Source organism: Camelus ferus, chromosome 9 (genome assembly GCF_009834535.1).
Source record: "Camelus ferus isolate YT-003-E chromosome 9, BCGSAC_Cfer_1.0, whole genome shotgun sequence".
NCBI classification, from domain to species: Eukaryota; Metazoa; Chordata; class Mammalia; order Artiodactyla; family Camelidae; genus Camelus; species Camelus ferus.
In genome coordinates, this window is record NC_045704.1 from 28,247,634 (window position 1) to 28,272,248 (window position 24,615).

The 24,615-nt window shown below is 34.8% G+C and overlaps 1 protein-coding gene across 2 annotated transcripts; it reads right to left on the reverse strand.

Annotated features, from left to right (window-relative positions):
* Positions 1–207: 207 nt before the first annotated feature.
* On the reverse strand, positions 208–23,960 carry C9H16orf87 (chromosome 9 C16orf87 homolog). Of its 2 annotated transcripts, XM_032486246.1 has the most exons (4): positions 23,592–23,960; positions 18,532–18,628; positions 7,643–7,825; positions 208–1,937 (listed from the first exon to the last, which is right to left on the reverse strand). In XM_032486246.1, the coding sequence occupies exons 1-4, from the start codon at positions 23,655–23,657 to the stop codon at positions 1,819–1,821; spliced, it is 465 nt and encodes a 154-aa protein (XP_032342137.1). In that variant the 5' UTR covers positions 23,658–23,960; the 3' UTR covers positions 208–1,818. The 2 variants fall into 2 exon arrangements, with proteins under 2 accessions (XP_032342137.1, XP_032342138.1); XM_032486247.1 differs by lacking the exon at positions 7,643–7,825.
* Positions 23,961–24,615: the final 655 nt, after the last annotated feature.

Here is a 24,615-nt window from a genome sequence, read left to right on the forward strand (position 1 = left end):
TCATCAACATCAAGGCAAGACTCTCTACCAGAAAAAGAGAATGACTGAGGGCTCAAATGATGGTTAGCAATTTTATCAAGTAGTTTTTAAATAAGGCATGCACATTGTATTTTTAAGACATAATGCTAGTGCACATTTAATAAGCAGTATAGTATAAACGTAACTTTTACATGCACTAGGAAACCAAAAACATTCTGACTTGCTTTATTGTGATTATTTGCTTTATTGTAGGTATGCCTGTATATATGTTCACAAGCATTTTTAGATAATAATCATTTTTATTTTTTTCCCCTCAAAATGAAAATAGTTTTCTTATATTTCAAAGACAAAAATCACATTAACATTCTTGGGAATAAACTTTATTACTAGGGCTTTAAAATGCATATAAGATAATTGTAGTAGTACTTGCAGGTAAATAATGGGGATGGAGGGAAAAGGAATTCTTAGGAAAATTCTACATCCCACCTAGAGTACCTCTTAAGCTCCCTCTGCTGGCTACCATTTAAATAAAGTAGAAAAAATATATAAAGCTTTTTTCTTCCAGGAAGTGATGGGAGATGTAGGCTGAAGCTGACAATTTTGTTGTTGAAACTGAAAGGAAAATTCTCTGAAGTAAGAACTAAGTCTAACTGACGTCTACTTCCCCTAATAAGGCTTTAGGACTTCCAAACAGATTTTGGCGGGGGTGGTGGAGCTGGGAAGGGCAGGCGCCATGGTTGACTTAAAATAAGTAAAGTCATTATCAAGTTTAAATATATTGAGCATTAAATCAATACACAAAAATGCAAAAGCATTTAGTATAAAAGAAATCAACTATAAACAATTATCATTTAACACTAGAAAATTAATAATTTAAATATATTTCACAAACTTCACTAGAACAAAAAGCTTATACCACACTATTTAATCTATTAATTTCAATATTAAGGTTTATTTTTTCCTCCAGAGTGAGGTTAAGTAACAATTTAAATAATTTTCAGGATGTATAAATGAACATCCATTCGGAAAGAACATTACTGCTTAAAAGTTGCTAAGAAATATTTCGCATGTAATAAATATATTTTATGTTTAGGTTAACAGGCACCATCTTGAGAGCAAAAAAGTATTTTTTTTAAACCAATAAATAAATTACATTCAAGAAAACAGGTGTTTATATCTGAAGTATGATATATCCTTAAATGTTTTTCTTCATATAGCACCCAAACTTCCAAACTGTCTAGAAGGTATCTTCTAAAATATAACTCACACATTAAGCCATAAAAATAAAGGCCAAGAAAAAAAATCAATTTAAGACAAAATTTACAGTTTATATTCTTAATTCCCTATTCAATAAAATATCAATTGGCAATTTATTAAATGAACTGCAAATATGCACTGTTAGTGCTGAAAATCTGAAATATATATCTTTAAAAGTCACTCTTTCTCAAAATATTTAAAATATTGCATCTCTGGTGGCAAACCTGCAAACTATCAAGCATTTTACTTCTCTAGTTTTCATACTTCCAATATCAACCCTACCCCTTTATCCTTTAACAGCCATCCAGCTTTCTGGGGGGAAGGATAAATACACCACATTACAAACACAAAACACTGACAATACTCCTTGGTAAACAAGGAAATAAAATCCCAGTACAGTCCAAGCCTACAGCTTTGCTCCCAAAGTGTGGCACAGGCTAAATGACAGGGAAAAAAACCAAAAAACAAAAAACAATCAATTGCCCTTATTGATGTAGTCAGAATACTCCTGAGAGTCCATAACTGCTTGAGAATTTGCTGATGTAATTCTGAAGAAAGTTTCAACACATTTTGCGACAAATATCAGAGAATAAGTCTTTGATTAATAATTTTTCTATTTATTTCTGCCAAGGCGACTGAAAACACGAAAGCCTTTTCATCAGAGAGGTTAGCATAGATGTCAATTTCCTTTTCCTGTTTCTCTGTTAAAAGAAAAAAGGAAAGCTTTTAATATAAAAGTGACAGATGCTTTGACATAACATTGTAAAATGACTATAACTTAATAAAAAATGTTTTAAAAAAGTGACAGATGCAGTAATTTTTTTCATTTAAAGTTTTCAAGTATTTCTTTAAATGACAATAAATACTATACATAATACTACAGTGTACATTAAATGTTATAAAGGATTATGCTAGTGAGCTGAAAATTTCAAATTACATAAAGGAGTTACTGAAATGCCATGAAGTTAATTCTAAGGCTAAATGGAGACTATATATATTTCTATACACACAGTCTAATATCTATATCATTTCTGTAAGAATCTCAACTTTTCTTTTCCTCTCTGGTATGAGTCTCAATCAAAATTTCCTCACCCTAAAGATTATCCCTTCTGACATCAATGTTGCCTTTATGAATATATTAGGTTCTTCACCTTAGCCCTGCTATAGTAACCAATATTTATTTCTACTTTTCCCCTCTTGATTACAAATGTAACATAAACTTCATGGTGGAAATTTTGAAAAATACTGAAAAATAAACAAGAAAAGAAAAATCACCTGTTATTCATGAGCCAGCTAAAATCACAATGAACATCTTTGTCTATATTCTCCCAAATTACTTTTTCAGGCTCTACTATGATTTCATTTTGTTCTTTGGTTTTGTTTTGACTTTTTAATCATAGTTAAACATGCATGACTCAGTTTAGAGTCAAATTATTTTCACAAAACTGTTACAAAAAACAGAAGTTCTCCTCCCTCCATGCATATTTCCCACTCTCCAAATGCAACTTCTTTTATCATGTGTTCCTTTTGGCTTTTACCTAAATAACATATTTATCTGATGCAATGTCTTGGTTTTTTGGTTTTAGGCATTACCTTGTTTTTTCTGTGAAAAATTAATTTATTGTTTTCTGTCTCTTGCCCCTGCCACACTCTGCTTATTCCATCTTCCTATTATAGTTATACCATAATTTCAATGAGATCAATATATTGTGTTTACATTATTCTCATTATGTAAATGCTTTCACTTTTCCTGCACATTGTTTTCCCTGAAGAGATTTTTTCCATTTGCTTAGTTTTCATTAAGAACTGAACCCAAACTCTCTCCTGATTGTATATATCCTTCAGAATGTTTACACATTATCAATTTTGTCTTCTTGAAGAAACTCTTCAAGAAAGCCTTCTGATCTGCTCCAATCTGAAATGGTTCCTTTCAAGGCCTACTGCACAATTATCATCTTGAGATCTCTCTTCAACATAATGTTGGAGATTCTCCTCATCTATCTCTTGAGTTGGACCCTGTGTCCTGGACCCAGGATACTTTCTTGGTTTACCTCTTCATTTTGATGGCATACATCTTGAATAGCTTCCTGAGGAAGGGAGTACAGGTAGCAAATTTTTTGAGACCCTGAATATCAAAAAGTGTCTTTAGTCTTTCTTCACACTAATTCATACTGTGGTACTAAAGACTCACAGATTTCCTCCTAGTACTTTAAAGGCAAAAAACCGTCTTCCAACTACTGGTGTCACTATTAAGAAAACCCAACACCTTTTTTATAGTTATTTTTAAAGTGATTGCTAAATTTACATACAGTGAAATACACAGATCTTAAGTGTACAACTGGATGAGCTCTGACAAACATGTATCTCTATATATATGTAACCCACACCACAATCAAGATATAGAAAATTCCCCATGCTCCTTTCCAGTCAATCCTTCCCCAACTCACCAGCAACCACTGTTCTATATCACCATTCATTTTACCTGTGCTTGAACTTCACATAAATGTATCATATAGTATGTACTGTTTTGTGTCTAGCTTCTTTCAATCAACATGTTTTGAAATTCATTGATGCTGTTCATATATGAGTAGTTTGTTCCTTGCTGGGCAATATTCCATCGTATTAATTCCTATACCATTTCAATTATTTTCTCTGAACACTTAGAAGGATTTTCCCTTTTGCTAAAGAGAGATGATTTATGATGATATGCTTTGGCATAACATCTACTTTTGACCATCCATTAGGCTGAGAATTGGTGGGGTATTTCAATACGGAAACTCAATGTCCTTTGGGTTTGGGAAAATTGCTTTAATTATTTCATTGATGACTTCCTTCTCCTCCATCTTCTATGTTCTTTTTCTGCAACATCAATTATTTATAGATGTTGACCTCAAAGTGGTCCTCGAAATTTCTTATCTTTTCCATTCTCTTTTTTCACCTCTTTTCCTATTGCTCTACATTTGGCACATTTCTTCAATTTTGTCTGTACGCCTTCTGTTAAAGTTTTTCATTTCTGTAAATCACATATATACTTATGTATTTATATTCATATTTTGAGATTCTTATTTTAAAGTTTATTTTCCAGGTACCTTTTGACATCTGCAGTTTCCTTTTTAATATCTTTTTCTTGTTTCACAACTGCCATGAATTCTCTTGCTAAGAATATTAATGATAGTTTCAATTTTTTTCTTTTCCCCACAAAAACTTACTTCATCCAAGTTATTTTTTGACTTACTGATTTGGTCTTAGCCTTTCATACTAAGCCTTTCATATATCTAGGTATTAGTAATATACTTATATTTAGGAGTAGGACCAAAAAAGCTGGTTAGTTTGACTGTGATCATCACTTCAGGACCATCTGACTGGGCCATTTGTTTGTGAAATCTCTAATTAAAGTATTTTTATTTTAGGTCTCTTCTCTTGGGCTCTTCAGATTCCCTTCCTCTAATATCTCACCTGGAAGATACAAGCCTGACTGGAGAACTCAATATTTACCATCTCCAATTTTTATCTAATCTTCCTCATCTAATTTGGTGCCCCTGGCCTCAATGATGCCTGCTAGTGTTCCTGGACCAGAGACCCTGTTTTGCTTTATCTTTTTCAAAAGATAAACTTGTGGTGGGGGTGGGGGGGGCAGTGGGGGACACAGTAAACAGCCCCAGCAGGCTATCAAAACATACTTTCAAATAATCTTGTTTTAAGCCTCACCTTCACACCTCTACATTTCCAGACAGAACTGATGCATAAATTCCTGACCTTAAGGCAGCTGTGTAATAAAGATCAGTCTGTCTCAGCTTTCCTCAAAGGAGCTTACAATTTAGGTCTCCTAAAAAGAAGTTACCACTTTCCAAAATTTTGTTGCTTCTCCCATTCCTTGTCCTTGTGGGATTTTGCCCTTTTAAAAACAAATCCCTTTCCTGACATTTTACTAGGATTTGGGGAGGGTGCAGAGCTAGATGTATTTATTCAATCCACCATCTTTAACTTGAAGTATACATTAATTCTATATTCATTAATAAAATATTCAGAATTGCCTGATATATTTTAATCAATCAAAATGTCACTCCTACATTACTAATATCCAGAATAATCATACACCCCATATAGGAAATGAAGATTTATTTTAAACCAACCAAAACCCAAAAGTTTAACAGTTTGTTTTTATGATTTTATAAAGATAATGTTGTTATCTAGGTATCTAGAAAGCTTTCCTTTTCCAGTCTTTCTTCTTCCTATTTTTTACAAAATATAGAAAACAGTAAGGTCGATTAAAAATGTGCTTTTAGGCACAATTGTCAGGTTTTCTTTATTAAAATAAAGGTAAAGCCTGCTTCAAATTCTTCAAGTGCCCTATGAACAGGAAATCAATATATACTAAATTTAAGTAGTTAATTAACACTGAGAAGAATATCAAAGAAGTCTATTCTAAAATATACAGACATTTCAAAAGTTCCTATTTCTTATCAGTATTCTATTCAGGAAATATGATCTGCCCTAATGGTTAGTAACATACAGCCCAGAGTCAAAATCTGGCCTGCCACCTGTTTTTCCAAAGTCCTACCGCAGTACAGCCATGCTCATTCATTTGCATATTCTCTATGGCTGCTTTCCAGCTACAGCGACAGAGCAGAGTGGCTGTGACAGACTATATGGCTCACAGAGCCTGAAAGATTTGTTATCTAGCTCTTTATAGAGAAAGTCTGCTAACTGCCCCTGCCTCACATTAAAAGATTCTAGTTCATTAAACAAAAATTGCTTTGAGTACTTTCCTATTTACATCAAAAGCAAATATATTACAAACATATTTTACCCTGGAAACAGCTTTCTTAAAATTTTTCTATAATAAACCAAAAATATCTGAAAAAAATTTATAGCCAAATAAACATTTTTTCAAGTTAACATGAAATAAAATATTCAAACTTGCATATGTAGAGTCCTAGCACAACTACAGAGACTTGTTTCCCCAAGTAAAAGACTGTCATTATCTGTTTTCTCATCTCTTACCCACCACCAGAAGCATAACTTCTCCATTCTTTGGGTTATATTCCCTTTACTTCAACTGAAAAGAATGTTGTTTTCTGGCCCAAGCAGTCTTTCCTTCTTTTCTTTTGCCTCTGTTGACTTTTCCTTACCTAGATTCCCTTATGAAACAGTTTTTAGCACAGATTTTTCTAATCATCCCATTGTTAAAACACATTCAAATTGGAGGAAAAAAAAAAAAAAAAAACCCTTGAAGTCTCTGGAAGATCAGAACAGGAGGAAAGAGAAAAAGCAGTAAAATTACCCAAGGAATTAAGGAGTATCTAAGTATAGTCTTTAGTCAAACAATATTATGAAATCTTTAACTTTGATAAAAAACTATACCAGTGAAGTTATTTTCCTGAACAGCAGTAATTTTTTTCAAATAAAAGCACACAAAGCAGAGAGAAATGATGAACAGGTAAAAAATTCTCAATATCTAAAATATATTTATGCTTGAATACCTGAATATCTAAGACTGAATACCTGAAAGTGTAACTCACAAGTAAGAAATTATAAATGCATTTCATTGAAGGTGAAATTATTTTAATAAAGGTTTTTTGGGTATCTAACTACATTGTTTTTTTTTAAATTGAAATATAGTTTATTTACTTGATAGAGGTTTTAAAGAATTGTAAAAAGCAACTATCCCTTTTTTCATTAATCAGTGGCTTAAAAGTCTCACTTTAAAAAAGATATTCATGGGCATATAGGGGCTCATTATACTATTATTTCTAATTTTGTATAATCTTTGAAATTTTCCACAATACAAAGTTTTTTAAAGATGTATAAGTCAAAGAAAAGAGAAGCTCAAGTTTTAGTTAGCGGTTAAAAATAAGTTTTGGCAGACACACTACTACTTATCAGAAGAAAGGAGAAGCTCTGTAAGGAGAATATGAATATGTTTGGACCACACAGAATTCACCTTCCTATTCAAAAGCTGCCTCACAGCAAGGGAACACAATAAGAGCAATTTAAAAATTCATACTGAAGAACATTTTCAATAGTATATTTTTTAAAACTCATAGTATAACAGTTTGAAATAAGTCTTAACAGAATTCAGATTTACCTTAAAAAAAGAAGAAGTACAACCATTTTTCAGGCTTATCCAGGATGTCATATAAAATTATCTCTGAACTCTACTATCAGCAGTTTATAGCAAGGTGAATTTTACTTAATTTAAGCCTTTAGTTTTCTGATAAGAATAAATTTACGTGACTTTTTAAAAACAAGTAAATACCTTAGAGAAAATGCTTTCATAAACTAAAATATGAGTTGGGATTTTAAGTTCAATGCCTACCAAACACTTTCTTCACTATTATCTAATTAAGATCTTAGAAAACTTTAATACTTGGAGAAAAAAAAAAGCTGCTGGATTTACTCATACCTCTTTCTTCCTCATGTTTTTTGGCAGATGCACTTTTAGGTCTTCCTCTTCCTCGTCTGATATGATCTGAATGGCTGTTACTTCGAGACCTCTTTCTGTTTTCTAAGTCCTTATTTACTGTAGAATTTATCTTCTCTCTCCTAACTCTCTCTGTTCGCCTCCTCTTGGCCTCATGCTTGTTTTCTGTATGAATGAATAAAAGTGATATATTTTAGGGCTTAGCAAGAACTGTTTGCCCAAGTTTTCATTGCTTTCTTCTTTTTCTTTCTAAATAGCACTAGTGTTCGCTGCCTGGCATATTTTATAAAACTACAACCATAACATCTATGTCCCTCACATCCATGTGAAAAAAAAAAAGAAATTGAGCAGAATTCAGATCCACGTTAACACATGAGGTAGGAGTAATCTTGTAACAGAAGACGAGTTTCTTTATTTGGCACCTTTAATTTTAGCCCCTACAAGTTCACACAATACCAGGGACCTTTCTGCCTTTTTCCTTCTCTCTGCTTTCAAGCTAAAAATGATAAAGTATTACAAAAGGGAAAAAAATTCCATTTTCCCCCTACCCAAATTATAGATTGAAATATGTCAAATACACAGAAGCAAAACTGACGTTAGCCATAATTTATTAGGTTACCAATAAAAAGCAAATAGAAAGTATCTAGGGAAAACATAAAAACACTAGGGAAGTAAGTAGTTTTCATTTTAGCCACAGATGAGGTAATTTCTGACATTCTAAGAGGATGTTTATTCCAAATGGAATAGCAATAGGGGAACTTTACTCAATATGATGATTTAATTAATGCAAGGAGCCACCCTTCTCTCTCCAAACAGATCAAAAGGTTGGATAAGACAAACAAACAACAATTTTTTAAAAATTGCTTTAATACATACCTGGACTCAAAAGCAAGAAACAGAATTTCCCAAATGCCTAAAATCATGATGGTAAGGGGGCAAAACAAATAAGAAAATTTACATCCAAAGGACTAAAGGGAACAATTTAAAAGGCTATATAAATTATGTTTAAGAGGCTACTATAAAAAAAATTTTTTTTAATTAAAGTAAAATACTAATAGTTATTGCCAAATACCATATCCTTAATTTCAGGCCGCAGATTAGATATATACCAGATGATGAAAGAACATTTAACTATTCCAGATTTTAAGAAAGTTATCAAAGACAACCAGTGTCTTGTTGAAGGACTCAAGGGCTAACTTGAAGAGGCTCCCACTGATCATTGTAAGATAATTTGAGCATTAATAAAAAATAATAGCTATAATAGACTGAAACATCTCAAGAACCAACTCACTATTTTGAAAACTAAAATAAAGGGAAAGAATAAAGCATTTATTCTTTCTTTTCTATTCAAACTGTACCACTCATTGGGTTACAAGGGCAGATGAACAGCACTTTCTCATTTTACAATCACTGCAGCTAAAAAAATGAAGAAGGAATGATAAAATCAGGGTATCACCACTTTCAACCTGAAATGAACTGAATGACCTAAATGCTAAACTTCAACAGCTACTAACATCACAGAAACAGATAAGGAGACTATGTGCCTCCTGATAGAATACCTACCGATTAAGTAGTCTTGTCAAAAATAAATAAATAAATAAAATCTCAAGTCCTTGGATCCAAATTACAATTTTTAAGAAAAACAAAAGTCATTAGAGGAATGTGTTAACACACACTATGGAGACACAAACAGTACATCCAAATGGACAAGAGATGTAGTTTCTATAACATAATTTGCAAGGAAAAAAAGAGAAAATAATAAGAGAGCCAAAAAAGATACCACCCATATGCAATGTGTGAATTTTATTTGGAATCTGTTTTTAAAAACTTTAAGACCATTTATGAGAAACCTGGAAATTTAAATACCAGTTGGATATTTGATATTAAGGAATTATTGTTGATTTTTATTATGCTTCTGTTTTTAAAGGTCTATCTTTTAGAAACATATAATAAATGATTTATAATTGAAATTACATGAGATTTGCTTGAAAACAGTATACAAGAGAAGAAGTAGATGGTGGATATGGATGGGGCAGGGTTGGCCACTGTCTACTCTTGTGTATGCTTAGAATTTCTCAAAAAATAAAAAAGTTAGAAGAAATAGTGATAGGTAAAGCTTTTTATAGTATGCCTTTTAAAGTCTGATACTAAATTTAGGTTGTTCCTCCAGCTACTCACCCATCTCTGCAAACTTTTTCATAGTCAAACGTCTCAAAAATAGAGATATGTGTATTTTCTGCCTTCAGTTTCTCACTTCCCATTCACTAATCAATTCACTTCAGTACAGTTCCCAACCCAATTAAACTGATCAAGAAGGACAAAAACCTCCCTTACCAAATCCAGCAGACAATTCTCTTCAGTCATTTTAATTTCACCTCTCAAAAATTCATCAAAGACAAAAGATGACTTACTCTTTTCCTTGCAATTATTTTTTCACTTGACTTTCAGGTTCTCCAGGTTTCCCATTTCACAAGCCATTCCTCTTTATCTCCTCTGCTGTCTCCTCCTCCCCCAGGTTCTTTCTCATCTCTAATATTAAAGCCTCAGGACTCTGTCCTGAGCCCTCTCCCTTATACTCAGCCTAGATAATCCATGGACCCAAATCATTAAGCACTATTGTTATAATGGTTCTGAAATTTATACTTTCAGCTCTGACTTCTTCCCAAAGCTCTAAACTGCCTACCTGACAACTTTACTTGAATGACTCACAAGCATTTCAATGTACCAAAAAAACCCTCGATTTTTCCCTCCTACTAGTAAATAGCACCAACCTGTTGCAAAAGCCAAATAACTTGTCGTCATCTGTGACTCAGCTTGTTTCTGCTTTTATCAGCACAAAAGTCCACAGATACTCTCTGCAAGATATATACACAATTTCTTCATTTCTCCCACTTCCATGGGCAACATCCAAACCAAATACATTCCCTACACAACTGCCAAAATTATTGTTTAAAAAAAAAATTCAAATCATATAGCTTCCTTTCTAAAACCTTTCCTTAGCTTTTCACTTTATTTAAAATAGTCAAATTTCCTTACCAAAGACTGCAAGTCCCTAAAAGACTTGACATTCACCTCTCACGCATCTCATCTCAAACCACTGGCCACTTTGCTCACTACTCTCCAGACATGCCTTCCTTTAAATAAAACACGTTCCTTCTTCTCCTTGAGTCTCTGCACTTGCTAATCCTTCTGCCTAGAGCTATCTTCCCAAGGCTCTTCAAGATACAGGCTTTATTTCCTTCAGATATCAATATATAGGTCATCCTCACTGAGACTCCCAGCCTAAATTACTTTCTATAATCTACTACCACTACTACTATAATCTGTTATTTATTTACTTGTATGCTTAACATATCTCCCCCATCAGAATATAAGCTCTATGAAAGTTGGGACACTTTTGTCTGCCTCATTCACACAACCTAAAACATTACCTACACACATTAAGTAGTGCTGAATAAATAAAATCAAACTGAGCATATGCATTTACCTCATTATCTTCTCAAAATCTCACTGAAATGGGAATAAACATGGAGGAAAGGGAAAAAAGAAAACAATGTTGCAATGTTGGAAACAAGGAATGGGTCCGATTAATGACCTTAAATTACAGAATTTCAGCAAATTGGAAAACTGACAGAATCTGATTAAATAACCAGAATAGAAGAAACTAAATTTCAAAATAAGAATAAGAGACGGCTCTTACAGAAAAGGTAACTGTACTTCCCAAGGATACTTCCAGGACAGGACAAAAAGTACAGTAAAGGGGAGCAGGTCACAGGGTGATCATCAGAATACAGAACTATTGCAGAAGCACTGGGCCTATGTACACAAAGCAACAGATATAAAGAAAGAAGTAAAGCAATGTTCAAGGGAACTTTGAACCTCCACAACATAGAAAGAAACAAAAAAGGTAGCGCCTCATAAAAATGAAACACTGTAAAGGATTTCACATTGTGCCCCAGAATGAAGCCTTTCTTATTTTGGCAATCATGGATTTCAATATCATCCCCCAGCTCACCTAGTTTACATCTAAAAGCCTGCCTATAAAGCGTCTTCCAATTATACACTAAAGAGATCTGTTGTCAAAACAGATCTTCAAAACAGTGTAGATACTCATGAAAGTTACCTATATTGATAAAGCAAGTCCTTCATTTATAAATATCAATAGGCAATTAAGGATTGCCAGCTATTTGAAGAAGACAAAAGTGACAGAGAGAAGGAACAAGACAAAAATGAGGAACAAAGGTAGCTCAGCAAACAAACAAAAATCTTAAAACATACCTTCAGAGAAATCTGAGTGATTATATCAGAAAGAGAAAACTCCAACCTAAAATTCATATGGAATCTCAAGGGACCCCAAACAGCCAATCTTGGAAAAGAACAAAGAATCACACTTTCTGATTTCAAAACTTTGTCTAACAAAACTACAGTAATCAAAAAAGCACAGTACTGGGGTGGGAGTGGGTACAGCTCAGTGGTAGAGCACGTGCTTAGCATGCACAAAGTCCTGAGTTTGATCCCCAGTACTTCCATTAAAAAAATTTTTTAAAAAAACCACAGTACTTGCCTTACCAGAGACACAAATGAACAGAATAAAATAGAGAGCCCAGAAATAAATCCTTGACTATACGGTCAAATGATTTTCAGTAACAGCTGCCACGATGACTCAAGGAAGAAAGAGCAATACTTTCAACAAGTGAGTTTCAGAAATAAAAACACGGGTTAAAAAAAAATGATATATAAGAAAAAGTGGGATTATCCCTGTAGTACAATGGAAAGAAATTTTCATATGACAGCTGTGCAGCAGATCTAAAATCTATCAGTCTTAATTAAAAGAAATCAGAGGATTCTATGAAAAATGTCTTAAAATATCGAAACAGATATTATATGAACTATATGATTAAACACCTAAAAGCACAGAGGTAAAGGTATGCACTTTTTCATCAAAAGGCAAAATAAAAACTATGTTCCATATATGACTGTACAGCAGTTTTAAGTGATTAGCATATAAGAAACAATGTTTCCTGAAAATACAGAACCAAACCTTCACTGTCAAGTAATTCAGAGTTGAGGATCACTTACTACTGAGTTAATCTTCCATCACTTTCTGTAAGGTATTGGTAATAATCATTTCTCCATTTTCCCTTAACTATAAAAGTGAGTATATCATTTATTTACTTTGCTTTTTTATCAGCCTTTGCCTGTTAACTTATCTTAGAGAATAATTTGAAAATTATGTTTTAGGTTTAATATTTTTATCCCTTTTTTCCTTCCCCAATAAAAAATGGGGAGGTTGATATTTATTTGACTAAGCTTAACCTATTTGTCTAACCTTATACCCACTGAGAAATATACAGTTAAATACTAATAACCTATTCCAATTTCTTACTGTTTTAAATCTTTTTCTTACCTTTAGAAGTCTTTTATAAACTAGTACCTCATTTAGAATTTCAGTTTACGTCTTCTTTATAGTTTTTATAGTTAAAACAAGGGAAAAGGTATATCCATGGTTACTAAATGTAAAATAGCACAACTGATGTCATTAACTACCCAGAATATCCATTTGGAAAACCAAATTTAGAGATTTGTGACAAACCAAGTTTATTCTCACCAAAAACTGCTTCTGTCAGTATCTGATGATTGACCAAATATTTGACTAGATAACTACTAGTTACAAACCAATCAAACATTAGAATAGATTACTACTATAGTGCTCAAAGTTTAGTCCACAGTACAGATACTCTCAATTTTAAGAAATACAACATTTCCTTTAATCTATTTTTTAAAGAAATTTCTCCAAATTGACAATTTAAGATTTAATCTCAAGGTTACTCTTTAAACTCTCTCAACTATTCAATCTAAAAATGAAATCCTACATGGAAAAGACAGTCAATTGTTAAAAATTTATCTCCATTTAATATTGGCTCCCAAAAAGGATAAAAGAAACAACACTACCTAACTCATTTGAAAAGGTATCAAAGAATGATTAAAGAGGTTCTATACACTCATACAAAACACTGGGCAGCTAATACAGCTCTATCTGCAACACTCATCTTTTCCTCTCACAAAATTAACTTTAAACTTAGAAAAATATCTTAATTTCCAAAACAGATTTTGTTTATTTATATATATTTTCAGCTAGACAAAGTTTTATGTTATTCTAATGTCCCACCTCCTGATTTCCATGTATGTTATGAAAATGTAAAGACAATTAGTATATTTGAAAAATGTGAGTTTTCAACAATTCAAACCTAGATAAATCTATTTGATTTAACAGATTATTTTCCTCATACAGGTCACAAAGTTACAATAATTAAAAAGTTTCAACCCACTGAAATTTAAAATGATCTGTTACAGCTTTGATTTTACTTTTAAGTGCAATCTGAGCTTTAAAGATGTTTCTCTTTTTTGTTTTAAATGTTTAATTATGCAAATAAAAGTCTTCCATGATTCCTCCTAGTTAACTAGTGATCTACCCACTTACGCATTTACTGATTAACACTGCACTTAGAAATCATTTCGTGGAGTCTTAAAAACAAATGAAAAATAGAACTACAGTATGATCCAGCAACTCCACTTCTGGGTATTTATACAAAGAAAATGAAAAACACTGACTCAAAAAGATATATGCACCCACACGTTCACTGAAGTATTATTCACAACAGTCAAGATACGGAAACAATGTTAAGTGTCCATCAATGGATGAATGGATAAACAAAATGTAGAGTATTACTCAGCAATTAAAAAAAGATGAAATTTTGCCATTTGTGACAACATGAATGGACCTCAAGGGCACTGTGAAATAAGTCAGTGTGCTAGTGAAATAAGTCAGAGAGAGACAAATATCATATGATCTCACTTACGTGCAGAAAAAAAACCCCACCAGGAGCTCACAGATACAAAAAACAAAATGGCAGACCAGATGCGGGAACTGGGAGGTGGGTGAAATGGGCGAAGGAGATCCAAAAGGTACAAACTTCCAGTTATAAAATAAATAAGTCATGCATATATAATGCACAGCGTGGTGACTATAGTTAATATTGTATTGTATATTTGAAAATTGCTAAGAGTAAATCTTAGAAGTTCTTATCACAAGAAAAAAATTTTTTGTAAAAAATGAATTCATGTAAGTATAGTTTTATACTTTCTTCCCTAAATTAACAATGTTTTAGAGGGTTTTTTCCATGTCAGTACTTAAAAATCTGCACCATTCTTTCTGATTAGCAAATACTGGTGTTCCCTAATAGATTACCATACTTAATTAACTATTCCCCTACTGACATTTGGCTTAACAACTTTTTGCTATTGGTGTTGCCTGAAAATCCCAGTAAATATTTCATTGTGTTTTATAAACAATTGTATCTCTGGGCTACACACCTATTGACAAAGAAGTCCAGTTTCTAGGTTAAGTGCCTTTAAACCTTTTGACAACTACTGTCAGACTGCTCTCTAAAAAGGCTACGCCAATTTATACTCTCACCACTAGTATGAAAGTACTCATTTTACCATAATTATAAAAAGCACTTAGAAATCCTTTACATCTTTTGTCAGAATGTGCACAAAAGAATAGTACTTTATTTCAACTGCATTTCCCGGATTAGTGAAGTTGATTATCTTTTCAGATATGTTATCCATTTTCATTTCTTCTATAAATCCTCTGCTAATTAAAACTGAAATGTTCTAGATCCCACTGACAACATTCAAATACTTGATAAACTGTGGAAATTTTTAAAATTACACTCTTCTCAATTCCCTACATTCTATAGACTACCCAAGGAAAACCTTACTTTTAAGAAATATAATTGTAAAAACAACTATTTACTGAGTACCTTTAACATACCAAGCTTTATGTTACACATTTTCATATGCACTTCATCTAAACTTCAATCCTCTAAGATTGGTACTATGTATCTGTTTTATATACACAAGTAAACAGTAGCTGTTTATGGCAGTTAATAAACTTGTTAGAGAATGATCAAACTGGAATCTGAATTTGGAGCCCGATCTTCCAGCTCCCATGTCTGTACTATATACCACACTGCTTTCCAGGCTTTGAAAACTCTTTAACCTTTCTTAAAACCCTTTCCTCCATTGGTTCCATGGCACAGTCTATCCCTGATGTTTCTCTGTCCTTTCTATTCTTTCCATTTATTTTGCTGGTTCTTTTTCCTGCTCCCCAGGATTTCTAGGCATCAATGTTTCATCTTCATTCACTTCAAGGTCACAAGGCTACTCTTACTAAAACAACAGAAACTTAGGAAACTCCAAACATAAAATAATAATGAATTGCTTTGCACTCATCTCCCAGATATGTAACAATACTGTCTATTGATTGTTCTCCTACAGCTCACATTTCTTCTCAGTTGACATAACCTCCCTACCCACTTCCATCCCTTAAGATTGAGGTTTGCCAGAGCTCAGTCCCTGAACTCCTTCCTTTTCATACCCTACAGACTCTGTAGCACTAGCTCATCCATTTCCATGATGTCAACAACCATCTATTCAGTGATGGCTCAAAACCTTTATATCCACTAGCTGAGGCTATATTCTCTGAGCTTCAACATGGATGATATTTTAAAACTATATCCAAACCTAATTTCTTTCAGTAATTCAAGTCAGAAACTTGGGAGTCATTCTAAATTCTTCCCTCTGGTTCAAATAATTCTGACTCTTTAACACATGTAGCATTCATCCCTTTTCTCTTTCCTGCTGGGTTTCTTCCTTACCTCATTTCTCACCTGAATCATTGGTATATAGAAGGGGCTCAAAAATATTTGAATTAAAAAAATAAACACACTTGTCCCACTAACAGCATGGACCATGTCTTATTCATTTTGGAGACTCAGAACTGAGTTGACATGCCACCCCAGGAAATTTAGTGAATGAATCATTCCAGGGTTCCCATACGTAAATCAAACTTTTAGGGAATAAGAATCAGGAATCCATTTTTAACAAGCTCTCTGGATGACTCCTATATAGACGATCCAGCAACATTCTTTAAGAAATAATGAATTATTAAGTCCATTCTCATGTTAAAAGAGAGCAAACTCAGAGGAAGAAATGGAATTAAACAACTTTCCTCCTACCTCTCTATAGACCTCTCATGCACATAAATGTAAGTAATTCATGAGTCACCTCCTACTATAACCACTCTATAACTCGGCATCTTCACGCAGCTAACATGCTGCAATAGCTCACTTTCACCCTCCAACTCCACAAACTGTCCTCTAGACAGCAGCCAGAATGGTCTTTCTAAAAGGCAAATCAGAGCATGCCACCTTCCACTCGCCTCATCCCACATTCTAAGAATAGTTTCTCCTCATATTGTAAGAACAAAATCCAAAATCTTACTCTTGTTTACAAAGCCCTAAATAATCTGGCCCCTGCTTATCCCTCTGGCCTCATCTCAAACATCCTCCTGCTTTTATGGTCTACACTGCAACCACACTGGCCTTTTTGTTCCTAAAATATTTTAACACCAAACTTTTTCCAGTCTTAGAATTTTTGCATTTGCTCTTTCATCTGTCAAGAATGTTCTTCTTCCTCATCCTGTCATGGCTAGCCCGTTGTTCCTATTCAGCCTCAGCTTAAATGTCACCTCTCACAGAAGCCTCCAACCACTCAATCAAAAGTAGCCTTCTAGTCACACACTGCAGCACTCTATTTTAATTTCTTACAAGGCATTCATCACAAGTTGATATCCTCCCTGCTTACTTGTTCATTGTTTATTTCTTGCCCGTAAGAATATAAGATCCATGACAGCAGTAAAACTACCTTGATAGTAGATTCATTCATTACCTTAGGCCCAAGGCTTAAAACAGTGGCTAGCATGTAGTAGGCACTCAATACATGTATTTGTAATCAATCTACTCTTATTTGGGGATCAAAAGTGTATGAAGCTCAGATTTCATCAACAAATAACAAAACCTCATCTTTTTATAAATATATTCATTGAATAAATCCAATTTGCCTACATTAATTGGAAAATAAAATTCAAACAGAATTATTTTTTAGGTATTCCATATCAGGCAGTCACAAAAAATAACCAATATGTTCAAAAATTATATTCATAACAAAATCAGGTTATATTTTTTTAGTCACTGATTAAGAAAAAAAATTTAAGTTGTTACAAATTATACCAGCACCATGAGGGGAAAAAAACCCAAATGCCCACCAACCAGTGAACAGATAAACAAATCATGGCATATCCATACAAAGAATGCAAAGCAATAAAAAGGAATGAATTCTTATTGACATACACAACAATGTAGCTGAATCTTAAATTATCCTCAGTGAAAGAAGCCAGGCAAAAAAGTACATACTGTATGATTCCATTTATAAAATGTAAAGTTCTAGAAGAGCAAAAGAAAGCAGATCAGTGGTTATCTGGGGAGAGAGGGAACAAGAAAGAAAGACTACAAGGGGGAACCAGAAAACTTACGGGAATGATGGACATGTTCGTTACCTTGATTGTGGTAGTTTTTTTGGTGTAAACATGATAAAACTTAGCAAACATACACTTTAAAAATGTGCAATTTATTGAACATCAATTATAACCTTATTAAATTTCTTTTTGTAATTTTTAAAAATCAGATTAGGTCACTCCCTTAAAAACCTTCAATGGCTCTCCATCCTCCAAAAATAAAAAAATAGAAAATTTCTTATAAGCTTTACCAGCAGTAGAAAGGAGTTAATATTTAAATGGAATGGACAGCATACTAATGTCATAAGCTGATTTCCAATAGCTAATAAAAACCAAACAAATACTTTAACAGATTTTAATTTTTAACTTCAACAAAAACATATATAGTAAATTCACAAGGTTAAAATTTCTACATCAAAAAGCTAAAAATGTGGTAAACTCTCACAATTACCTATAGAAGATGGTGATTTTTCTGGGTGTTTCGCATTTAAAAGTTTTCTGCTAATAAATATGTAACCACAGGGACATGATTTACATGCAACAGGAACCTGTAGGAAAAAAAAGAAAAGAAACAGTATATTATTACTATTTTTCTGTTGTTAAATTTCTCAGTGTTTACATAGTCTCCAGAACTGAAAAATAAATTACTTGAAGAAAGAATCATGGATTTATTTAAACCCCACCTCCTTACAACACATTATTTGAAATTGGTATCATGTCCTCTACATCTCTACATTCTATAAATTCATCACAATACCATGAATATAGTAAACACATGATAAATGTGCTGATGTGAGTGAATGATAGAAAACCATAATAGGGTCAGAGTCAGGGAAAATAGGAAGCATTTCCTAAAATATTAGTTTGATAGTTTATATAAAACAAACTAGAAAAGGGAACATTATTGGTAAGTCATTAAAACAATCCTAGTGTAAGAGTATGAGGGCCCAACTGGAATAGTGAGAACAGAAATGGAGATAAGGTAGATTTACCAGACACATCAAAAGGGGAAAGAACTGAAAAGGACCCAGGCTCCAACATGAGAAGGTAAGATGCCAAATATCACTGACAAAAAAAAAGTTTATCATTATGCTGTACACCAGAAATTGACACAACATTGTGAACTGACTCTATTTCAATAAAAAAGAAAGCAAAAAAAGAAAAAAAAAAGAAAAAAGAGTTCACAGCAACCAGCTTGAGGGGCAAAAGTACAGTATAAACAAAAGAGAATGTAGGAGAAAGTAGGAGTTGACATCTAGGATCTTACAGTCTCAGCTCCAGGAAGGATGTTGGCTAAAACACTTAAGCTCTTCAGGCTTCTATTTCTAAATCTGTAAAATACTTTTATAAGTAGCTCTTTTCTCCATTTCAAGCATATAAAGTTTAAAAGCCAAATGTTATTGAAAATCATTGAGAAAAGTTTTAGATTTCCCTCCATAATCATTTCATTAATATTAACCTTAATGATCCTAGGACTCAAGACATATTTACCAAAACTGAGAAATTTATCTCAACAAAAAGTACTCATAAAAAAATTATAGTCAGAAAATTGCAATTCCCTTTGTAAGATAAATTTCATTTGCCCATTGTTCTGCTTATGTAAAAGTTTAATTACAATTAGGAAGATTTTCATCCATTTAAGTACAGAATGCTTCCTATTCAAGAATATATTTTATTTAAATATGCTAAATTAGAATTTTGGCAGAATTCTTTTTCTTTGCACAAAAATAATGAACAAAGGATTCTAGTTTGTATTTATGAAAAATAACAATGAATCCTGTAAAAATAATCCAACTCCAGGTATGCCTAACAGTTTGCATTATCAAGAATGTAATGAGATTCTTTCAAATGATGACAGAAAATGTAATGTAACATTTTTTAATATTTTAAAATCTGCCCCAAATAGATATGTTTTGCCATTTTAAAAATTTCACATCTTCACAGAAACCAAGCTCAAAGGTACTGACTCATTTCCTTTACACTTAAACACATCATAAAGGGCATCCTAAGTAATATAAATTGCTTTAAGTTAATGCTATCCAAAAGACACAGAAACATGATGTTCTTATTCAACAGATCCTCTGCTACTCAACATGCATGTTCTTTCAGCTACTAAAATTCAATACATTTAAATGTAAGTCTCTATCTTATACACACAAAAAAACTGTATCAACCTATATCCAGAATTAACAGAATGCTTGAGTTAGATGACAAATGTACATTTGGCTTCGGGATGACTAATTGAATTGACAGGTTGATTTATATCCCTTAATGAAAGTGCCTTATGTTCAAGAAACATTCATGTGCCTGAGCTAATTCACCCTCAAGTCCTTTTTTTTTTCCTCAAGTCCTTTTTAAAATAGAAAGTTCCTTCCTCCCACACCAACTTGGAAAAAAAAAACCCAGCTACCACAATACAGATCCTGTAAAGAATAGGGTGGATAACTTTGGCAATATTAATCTCTTTAAATTATAGTATAATTTGGATTTTAAACACCCTAAACTTCCTTCAAATCTCAGTTGTAATGCCAAAGATAATAGTAATGAAAGTTCTAATGCTATACCTTCAGGATTTTAAAACGGAAGAAAAAAATTCAAGGTTTTGTTTACTTATGGCTTACTGTGCATCAACTTGAAAATCAGGTATTTAGATTGTTTATATGTTCTGCAAGTAAAACAGGCTTAAAAAAACTGTAGAAAATGAAATCCTAGTCCTGTATTGTTTCACTGATTTTAAAAAGCCCAAAAATAACCACATTAGAGAGAATCCATTTATACTTGGTTGCTAAGAGAATCAAAATTACCTACAGCAGACATACTTGCTGTCTGTCACATGAAATTTCCTATAAATGATGGGAAAAGAGGTGATATAATTTTAAAAATAAGGCAAAAACAGAAATATACACAAAAGATATCAGAAAACTAACAGAAATCTAGACTACTACTACACTCAAAATGTCTCAGTAATTTGAGTTAGTGGATGTGAAACCCCTTGAAAACGAAAAGCATCGTGGTTTAGATGTTTCAGAACTGTATTTTCAATAAAGGCATGTAAAAGGGATGTAATAAAGCAACTGAAAATCTAGGTCTTCCTTGTTTGCTTATCTCTGTACCTGTCTTTAAACTTAAACACACACACAGGACATATATAAATCTATTCAACTAGGGTAGTCTCCTAAAACTTAAAAATTTTTACATTTATGTTTACAGACTATATCTGAATTCTAATTTAATATTCATGAAGCAACTTAGAATATCAGCAGCATTCTAATGCTGTTTAAAAAGGTTTTCTGGATTATAATTTTTTTTTCTCATAATAAATTTGGAACTTCAAATACTTAGATAGCTAAGTTAATCTATTATTTTCTTCAATTCAGTTACTTTTAAAGATAAATCACTTTCAAGAATCACCAAAAATTTTAAGTCTCTACATGTTACATTCTCTTAAGTATTTAGAATAAAAGACAAAACAACCAACATTCAAAATTATGTTGTAGCTTGCTGTGGACTGAACTGTATCCACCCCACCTCCAAATAAATTCATATGCTGAAGCCCTAACCCCCAATGTGATGGTATTTGGAGATGAGAAAATTAGGTTTAGATGAGATCATGAGGGTGGGGCCTTCATGATGTGATTAGCGTCCTTATAAGGAGACACGTGAAAGCTCTTTTCTGTCAGGATCTTGGGACATTTAGCCTCCAGAACTGTGACAAAATAAATTTCTGTTGTTTGAGCCACCCAATCTCTGGAATTTTGTTGTGGCTGCTGGAGGGGGTGTTGTGCGTGTAACAACAAAATTAAAGTGATCTTTCCAAATAAAATGCTGATCACCTTTTGTTGAACAGTTACAGGAACTACTACAAGTTTATTATCCTTTCCTCTTTTCTTAACCAGGATATTAAAAACAAGTGATTTTTCCCAAAAGGTTACTTTATGCCAAGTACAACAAGGTCAGGATTTGCAATAACTGGTGCCCTACAGAAACTGGAATGCATAATGCATACTATGCAAACCTTATACTTCTGCACAATTAATTGGAACAAATGGAAATGATTTAAATATTGAAATAATCTTCCACAAAGAGACTTGAATCAAAAAATCCAATTTTTTCAGAATTTAACAAATTTAGTTTAATGGTAACTATTTTGGAAAACACGGCTTTTTTTACACTGCATACACAATAAACCGTAATTCTCCTTGCAGTCTTTCTCTGATCAGCATTTCTATCATTGCCCATAAAAGACATTGAATATAACATTTTCTGTTACAAGATTTGATCAACTTAAACTTACTCCTTAAAGACTGCACTAAAATCATCTTATTAAAAAAACGGGGGTGGGGGGGCCCTCCAGCCATTTCAAATTACTCCTGATTTTAAAAAAGAAAGGAAGAGAAAAAAAAGGAAGAGGGTAGTCATTTTGAAAAAAATCCTCTCAGTGGAAAAGAAAAACACACCCAGATCTGCATGTTTGCGTCAAATAAGAGCCCTTACGAAGGCTTTTAACTGGCAGAGTTTTAACTCATTAGATTTTAAGGTTTACTGGAACCTGTAATATTTCAGTAAAAAATGGGGCATGCTTTACTAGGAAGCAGTAAAATGAGATTTTTTTTAATTACAGGTATGTCACCACTAATTCTGTGTAAAAAGAACTCACTTAAAATTCATAAAACCACATACATATTTTTTAAATGATCTGGAAGCAGAAATGCCAAATTTTTACCAGTGGATACCGCTGCGGGTGGGGGGAAGTGAGGAGTGCCCAGAAAGAAAGGGCTTCAATGGGGGCGTTATTCAATAATGTTCCACTTAAAACATTGTAGAGAAAGGATTCACAATTATTTACGCCAAAAATATAATAAACATATTTAAGAGAAAAAAAATCTCCGATTTTGCCGAAACTTAAAACCATTTCACTGCGGCCCGTTCTGTCACATTTAAGCATCCGCCCAGGTCGCTGTGGGGACAGTTTTGGGGGGTCCACCGCAGACATCTGAAACGGGAACAAAGCAACCGTGCGTGGCAGGAGGGGGCTTTCGGAGCCAGGAGCCTGGACTCGAGAGTCGGGCACATCGGGCATTCTCCTCCGGGCAGGAGCGGGTGAGGGGGCCATGCTCGTCCACTCGGGCCGCCGCCCTCACAATCCTGCCGCCGTCACCCGGAGCCGGCCCGGAGACGCAGGGAGGGTCCGGACACGGCGCCCCGTCCACCACCACAAGCCCACGCCCCCTTCCCGCGCGGCCAGGCCACAGGACGAGACACTCGCCCTCTGACCGCCGCCAGGTGGGCAGCCGCCGGGCGGCCGCCCCGCGCGTTTCCCTAGTAACCCCTCGGCTCCGCCCGGAGGGCTCCGGACCCCCACCGTGGCCACCGAGCCCACCGAGCCCAAGGGCCCGCCCACCCGTTCTGCCGCCGAGACCCCGGAGAAGCGGCCTCACCAAAGCCAACGGCCGCCGGCAACGGCCGCCCGCCCGCTAGTCCCCGTGCGGGTGCTGGGCCCCCAGCGCCCACCTGTTGGTCACACTCAGGGCATGATTTGGTGGCCATCTTCACTTTCTTGGCTCGAGTTGCAGACATACTCCTCTCTGGCAGCGGCGGCGGCGGCAGACGCAGAGGCAGCGGCGGCGGTGACTGCGGCTCGGACTCCGCCCCTCGTACCTCAACGGCCCGGCCTCCGCCCGCCGGGTCCCCGCAGACCAGACCGAGGCTCTGGCGGGTGCGTGCGCGCGTGCGCGATCTCACGCGGAGCCTGCGTGCCGAGGGGGCGGGGCGCGGCGCGGCGTGCGCCGGCTCCGCGGGACCGCGGAACACGCTCCCTCCTACACGGCTCCGGTCCTCCAGCGCGTCCCGATTCTCTCGAGCGGAGACAGCCTGGGTCGTCCCGCGGGTCAATGGCCACGCCTCCTCTCGGCCGGGAGGACGGCGTGGGGCGTGGTTTGGGCGGGACTCTGCGGTAACGGGCGTCGGGCTCGACCAACGAATGCACAGGTAGGGCGGGTGGTGGTGCTGAGCACGCCCCCTCCCCGGGAAGAGGGAGAACGTGAGAGTGAAAGCGCAGGTGGAAGGAAACACGCTTAGCACAGATCCTGGCGTTTGATAAACTTCAGTAAACGTTAGCAAGTTTAATATTGAGGAATTGTAATAGATATCTGATGAGTCTGCTATATACCAGCCCTGGACTCTACGCTGAGAGGTATAAAATTCGTTAAGAATTGGTCTTCGTTATACTGAAGACCAATTCTGCCAGACAAATGTGAATAATAGGAGGTGCCTACCCTCAAACACGCAGTCTAGAGGTGTAGACGGCCTAACATTCGAATATAGGAGAGTTGGATTATTGACGGGAAAAGTGAGTCGGTTGACTATTTAGTGTGTTACATCAAAATTTAAAATCCACCTCATCTTTGATCTGGTAATCCCACCCTTAAGAATTTGAAGAAAAGATATTCTCCAGCTGTGCTCAGATGCATTTGTACAAAGATATTGCACTTTGCATCATTGTTTGTCAGCGTAAAATCAGAAACGGCCAAGTGTC

Excerpts from the sequence above, each read along its gene's own strand:
- C9H16orf87 (XM_032486246.1), bottom strand. The coding sequence starts at position 23,657 with ATGTCTGCAACTCGAGCCAAGAAAGTGAAGATGGCCACCAAATCATGC. Across the intron at positions 18,629-23,591 it reads GCCCTGAGTGTGACCAACAG|GTTCCTGTTGCATGTAAATC; the intron begins GTGGGCGCTGGG and ends TTTTTCCTACAG. Across the intron at positions 1,938-7,642 it reads AAAACATGAGGAAGAAAGAG|AGAAACAGGAAAAGGAAATT; the intron begins GTATGAGTAAAT and ends TTCTTTTAACAG.